We start from the raw sequence: 6,699 nt of genomic DNA, 5'->3' as shown, positions 1-6,699 counted from the left end.
ACACACACACACACACACACACACACACACACACACACACACACACACACAAGATGTGGTAAAATGCTGTGTGTGCTGGTCTGCACTGACACTTCCCAACCCTGGCAGCGGTGGACGGGGGGCTGTGTGAGGGGTGTTTTCACTTAAACGGACAGATGGACAGATATTCCAACGTCTTTTCTCCTCTCTGAAAAGATAAAACTCCATCCCGGCGACCCCGGGGAGCACGAGGAATGTCAGGCGGAGTGACGCGTCAGCAGCGTCCTCCTCGCCTCAAGAGACCAAAACTCTGCTTAGCATTCGGCTGAAAGGTTGGAGACGAGCCGAAAGGAGCTGAATCACTAAGACAGAGTGCGACCGGATCGGATAAAATAGTTTTCAGGGAGTTGTTCTACTTTGCAAAGCCTCGTGGCGGTATGTGAAATCCACCAGGTGTTAAATAGCTTCATTTATTTTAGCACTTCTGATAAACATCAAGGATAATATTCTCACCAGAGTTAAAAATCCCCACAGACGACAGTAGCTCGGTTTGCAGAACCGAAATGTAGTCAAACACTGATTGTCTATAAAAGCTGCTTTTTAAATTATTTTCAAATTAAACATGTGCTTACAGCAAATTTACAGAAGGAACCAGGCAGCTGCACAAATAGTAAATAGAACGGTCCCAGATGGTTGAACTCAGATGTGTATGTTTTCATCTTTATACCAGTTTTAACCCCACATGATCACAATGGAGGAAACACTTTAAAGAGATTTCTACTAATAGAATTGTAATGTGATTTAACACACTTTAACAACTTGTTCAATTTAATATTTCAGGATTCAGCTGTGAAATCGAGACTACATCATAGTTTAAAAGCCGTAAAGGGCAATATTCAGTTTTATTACCATCTAATGTGGCATCTTGGGAGTTGTAAACAGCCCTAACTTTATTAGAACTGGCAATGTTTTGTTGCGTCCTGAGTAGACGACTTCGTAAAGACATAATCATGATCAGTGGACACAAGCGGCAGTGGAAATGAAGCTTAAAATGTGTAATAAAAAGAAAGAAAGATGGCTTTTATCTTTCTGGTTTAACCAGAAGGGCAAAGTAAAAAGCACACGCTGGCTTATTGTTCTGTTTGTCACGATTATCAGTTTATTACAGCCGGACCATTTTACAGTCCTGAGAAGATTGTTGTAGTTGTACGAATCACGGAGGATGTGTGGTGTAAATTATTTATATTATTTATTAAGTAAAGTGTAGTTTAATTGGATGTTAAAGCAGGTATAAGTGGATGAAAATCAAAAGACTGACTTGGATTTTGATGCTGTTCCACTGCAGGGGGAAGGATTAATATCAGACAAAGTAACGCATGGGTTTATGTGAACCCAATGAAACCCAAGCAGGCTTTTTAAAATGAATTTTAAAAAATGCACACGTCAAACGGGCCATTGCTCTTTTTGATTAAAGAGGGTAATAACAGCGTTTGGGGAGGCTGCAGCATCTCAAGCTCGTTTGGCTCTGAACTGTCCGAGTAATAAATTATCAGTATTGATTTGGTGCTGCAGCCTTTCAGATATCTATAAGGACATCTTTAATTACTTTACTTTCCTGTCTTGACTCGGGTGTTAAAGTAAAGTCTCAGTTAAGTGATTTATTTTAGAAGAAACTACAGGTTCTGCTACTTGAGGCAACTCATTTTTCTGAAAAAGCGGTAAAAGTGGGGGAAAATATCATCTTTAACATGAAAGATTTACCATAATATTGTGGTTTGTAGCATTAAATATCATTTGTATATTTAAATGGACACACGGAGCTTAAAATGAAATCAAAAGAAACTTTAGTTTAGCCAAAACAATGGCTGTTATGGCAGCAAAAATCTTACAAAGCTGGAGACGAGCTGCAAGTAGGCAGAAGGAAACGCACAAGGAGGACTGGACATGGCAGGAAAAAACAACAATGCTCAACTGGTGAGCGAAGTGAAGCTGAGGAACTAACTGGGCTGATGAGAGAAGGGGCTGCAGCTGTGATTGGTTAAAACAGGGAGCAGGTGTAGGTCGGCGTGGCAATCTAAACCGACAAAAACACAAGGATAACAAACCAGAGGAAATAAAACATGCATGAAAGAGATGAAACCGAATAACAAATAGAAAAACAGACACTGACAATTTTTTTTACCAAATATTACATTTTGAATATAGAAAACTAAAACCAAATTGCTGTTTTTGACCTTCCTAACATGTCCTGAAATGTGTTGTCCTCTGCAGGCCGTTCCTGGTGCTGCCTCCGCTGATGGAGTGGATCCGGGTGGCGGTGGCCCACACCGAACACCGACGGAGCTTCTCTGTGGACAGCGACGACGTGAGGCAGGCCGCCAGGCTGCTGCTGCCCGGCGTGGACTGCGAGCCGCGGCAGATAAAGTAAGAAGGATCAGTCCCGACAAACGAGCCCTCTGTGGAGACCGAACTAATCTCTCTGGGTTTTATTAGCTAAAACCTCAGCAGTAAAGAGAATTGATCKGTTGTCTTTGGTCTGGTGAACTTGTTTGGCATCTATTTACGACTGGTAGAGAATTAGCCCAAAGTTACAATCTCTTGCGGCAAAAARAGTAAATTAAACTGTGAAAAAAAAACGCATTTTATGAATTGAATAATGAACAAAAACAAATCTTCATAAAGCTTCTGCTACCGGAGCCTGACAGTAAAARGTATACTGGCTGAAAGAGCTGCTGAAACAACTGATAAGTCTAATTAGGCTGCCTAATTGTTCAGGAGACAATTAAGGCTCGCACTAAACTATTTCTGTTTCTAACTTTAGGACAGCAGCAACAGAAGATCGCCTCATTTTCTTATTTTTCTTCTTCATGTCTACAATCCATCACAGCTTATGTCTCCCCCAGCATCTCACTCCTCTAATTCTAGGGTTTTTTTTTAATCTGAGGGTTAAGAGTTTCTCCACGTTTCAAATATTTGCAGAGAAAGTAATAAACGGAACGCTAGAAGTGTAAATTAGCCAATTAGCATCTCTTTCTAAATGCCAGATATAATTGTTGGGTGGAATTAGACAAATATCACGAGGAGGTTTTGCCGTGACCCCCGTTGGGAACCACAGCTGTTCACGGCATTGATTTTAAAAAAAATAGCAAAAGAAAAGGAAAAAAGAGGCGCTTCTGAGAAGTAATGAGTCACGGCAGAAAGCTCATCCCGAGAAAAAGCTCCTGAAACAAATGAAGGCACGAGAGCGAGCGCTGACAGATTCAAACGTTAGCTCGGAAAGCTGCGTTTTGGCGTCATAAAAAAAGTGGAGCAACAATGATTTTCTATTCAGCGAGTGTGTGTGTTTGATCTCGAAATCCATTTCTGAGATAAGCGCCCACTTAATTGCAACGACGTATCTGTTGTTTCCATCTGCAGAGCGGAGGATTGTTTCTGTGCCACCAGGAAGCTGGACGCCGCCTCCACCGAGGCCAAGTTCCTGCAGGATCTGGGCTTCAGGATGCTCAACTGCGGGCGGACGGACCTGGTCAAGCAGGCCGTCAACCTGCTGGGGCCCGATGGCATCAACAGCATGAGCGAGCAGGTCTGACTCTTCACACACACACACATGCACACACACTCCTCCTACACACATATATGCAGCTCCAACATCCCACTCTTACTCAGGCGCAGCGATTTAATTTCCAAGTTTTACCTGGCAGCTCAGTTTGCACACAGACTCGGAGAAAGTGCTTCATTTTTCTGTTTTTGGTGGAAAAGTAAAGAAGTTTTCAGGAAAGTGTTGAATGTTTGATGTATTATTTATCACCCTACACACTAATCACACCGAGCCCCTGCAGTGAGTGTTATTTTTTTATTAAATCCACTTTTCACAGAAAGCTCAGGACTTAGGAGCTTTCTTTATAAATCCATATCTTCTTTTTCTTGTGGTTTGGGGTCTTTCTCTGTTGTGTTTGAACTTAGTGTGTGTTTGTGTTTTTTCAGTGGTTCTCCCTGTTCTGAGTTGCTTCTCCTGCCTCCTGGTTCCAGTCAGGATTGAATGTTTAGGCAAATATATTCATGCAATTCGTGTTGTAATTGTTGACGAATCTGTAGATTATATGAAAACTGACATTTTATCTAAAAAAAAACTGTGTAAATTGATGCCACGTCTTTTTTTTAATTCACTTTACTAGTAACTTCATCTAAACAGAAATAAGGACAAATTACACCAGGAAACGTATTGGTTTCCCCCCAATTATGCCTGAATTTATGTAATGATCTAGAGATTATTGGAGATATTGTTCAGCACCCGCTCACGTTATCCTCAAATGAACAAAAATATGTTTGAACACACATTGAAAACACTTTATTCCAAGTGACAACAAGATAAAAACGTACAAATTTGAGGTTCAACTTTCTGTTGCTCAAGCAACTTCTGTATAGGGCTCTAGAGCAGAAATTTTTAACCTAATTGGGCCGCGAGCGCCACCTTGAGGGCCTCAAAAGAACAACAGTTTTTAACTTTGGGCCGCAGAGGGCCGTGGGACCGCATTGATTTTGAATAAGGTGCAATACACTTTCTCACCACTAGTAGCAGTAGTGCGCCACTCAGATGTTTAACAACTTTTTAATATGTAGAAGAAGAAACATAGATCCCTGCCGAGAATAGAAACTTATTTTAAATGAAAAATAGAAGCAAAAATGAAGGTAACCCATCAAAAAAGGCCAGAGTTTGTTGCTAGTATGAAGTGCAGCTTCTAGTTCTATCATGCAGTATTTTAAAAGTTCAAAACATTATCAAATACAGTTGCAGATACAACTATATTTTAATTTGCACTTTAAATTCATTTTTTAGTTTATTTTTTAAATATTTTTAATGTATTTTACAGAAACTTTAAACTTGTCAAAAAGCTGTAGTTACTGTTGTTTGTCACTAATATGAAAAGTAGCTTCTGTTTCTACCATGCAAAAGTTTAAAAGGCTATATTTTCATTTATATTTTATCAAATTTAGTTTTACAGGTTTTTTTGTATTTGAAACATTTAAACATTTTTCATTTATTTATCTTACAGAAACAGTGTCGCATGAGTCATGGTTTCCTGTTTTTAACCAATGTAGGTAATGTAGTTTATATGAACCAGCTGAGCTGACCAGCTGGTCTATAGAAGTGTCACTTTTTTTAATTGCAAACCATCAAAAAGGAGCTCATGTGTGGTGTAGAGTTTAACAGGTTGGATTTTATGTAATGATTTGTATTAAATAAAAGGCCATATGGGGTTTTATATCCTTGTAATACTGTCTGAACTCGGCAAGACAGCAGACGGCGTTAAAGGAGCAATAAAGTAAAAGCTGCAGATTGTCTCCACATCTGAACTCATCACGGTAATCATCAGAGTCTGGAGCAGCCTGCTGATTAAGAAGATCAGAGCCCAGGATGGTTTTTTTTTAAGAACCGGTCCCTACGGAGGGATTTAAATCTGCAGCAGAAAGTGCTGCGGTGCGTTCTGAGCGACTCGTAAAAGACCGGCTCAGGTCGGACACACGACTCGTGCGAGAACGCTTCAGCAGGTCTGAAACAGAAGGAAGCGAGTCCTTTTGTTTGTTTCCCTTTTCGACACAGTCGATGAAGTTTTTCTCCCTGCAGCTCAGAGCATAATGTGCGTGGGCGAGAAGTGCATATGGTGGCCTGCAGAGATATAAGATGATCACCTCCGATCTCGCCGGGAAGGCAGTTATTCTGAGTGAAAAGAAGCCTAGAAAACTGCTGTAAATAAATCATACTGATGAGGAGGAAAAACGCTCTGAGTTTACTGTGTGTTGCAGGAAAGAGGCTGAAACAAACATAAAAAAAGACCAACATTCCTTGAAGCAATGGAAATCGCCCGCAGCTACAACCACATTAAATTTTAGTCAGTAATAATTGGCTGAGTGATAATCATTTTTGTGTTGGCTGATGTTCACAAGTTATGGTGGCCATCTCAAATTGGGGTGACTTCAAAAGTTAATCAGTTATAGATGTGCACCTAATAATCATTTCCTGAATGTTTCATTGAAATGCGTCCAGTGGTTCTTAAGATATTTTGCTAACAGACAGACAGAGTTCAATTCAAACAGTTAATGGCAAGTTTTTTAAAGGAAGACATGTGCCATTGTTTAACGCTCCAAATATGTATCAGGGACAAATCTCAGCTACTACCACACTAAAGTATTACTATCTATAAAACTAATTAAGTTAGAGTCATTTTGTGATTTTTAAGATCAGCAGTGTTTGGCAACCATCTTGAATTCAGGTGACTTCAAAAGTTAATCAGTCATCGATGCATACCTAATAATCAATTTCTGAGAAATTTATAAAATTCCATCTAGTGGTTCATGAGATATTTTGCTAACAGACACAGAAAAACATTATCATACACTTTTGTCTTTCAGTGGCGGTTGATATATCTCACCATTTTGCTACACACTTGGAACTGTTTATTCTCTGTTTCAGTTTGTAAATCGTCAGCTTTTAGAGAAGTGTTTCATCCTTTCCCCTCCCGCAGGGAATGACCCCCCTCATGTACGCCTGCGTCCGCGGCGACGAGGCCATGGTCCAGATGCTTCTTGACGCCGGAGCCGACATCAACAGCGAGGTCGGTGTCAGCCGTCGTGTCAAATCTGTCGCCGTGTTTCAGTGATTCCATCGTTTGTCCCGGTTTTAACGTGTCTCATTATGAATCCCCACCCCCCACCCCCCAC

General features: G+C 40.5%; 1 protein-coding gene across 3 annotated transcripts in view; it reads left to right on the top strand.

Moving 5' to 3' along the window:
- LOC106518240 (ankyrin repeat and BTB/POZ domain-containing protein BTBD11-A) overlaps window positions 1-6,699 on the top strand; it is a 206,330-nt gene that overhangs the window by 176,015 nt on the left and 23,616 nt on the right. For all 3 annotated transcript variants that reach the window (XM_014009430.1, XM_014009429.1, XM_014009428.1), the window contains exons 4-6: window positions 2,251-2,403; window positions 3,397-3,562; window positions 6,504-6,593. In XM_014009430.1, the coding sequence (XP_013864884.1) occupies window positions 2,251-2,403; window positions 3,397-3,562; window positions 6,504-6,593 (409 nt within the window). The remainder of the gene's footprint in view (window positions 1-2,250; window positions 2,404-3,396; window positions 3,563-6,503; window positions 6,594-6,699) is intronic.

This window comes from Austrofundulus limnaeus, unplaced genomic scaffold, assembly GCF_001266775.1.
Source record: "Austrofundulus limnaeus strain Quisiro unplaced genomic scaffold, Austrofundulus_limnaeus-1.0 Scaffold58, whole genome shotgun sequence".
In the NCBI taxonomy this organism is placed as follows: domain Eukaryota; kingdom Metazoa; phylum Chordata; class Actinopteri; order Cyprinodontiformes; family Rivulidae; genus Austrofundulus; species Austrofundulus limnaeus.
The sequence above is the reverse complement of the archived record's forward strand: the minus strand, read 5'-3'. Positions and strand labels throughout refer to the sequence as shown.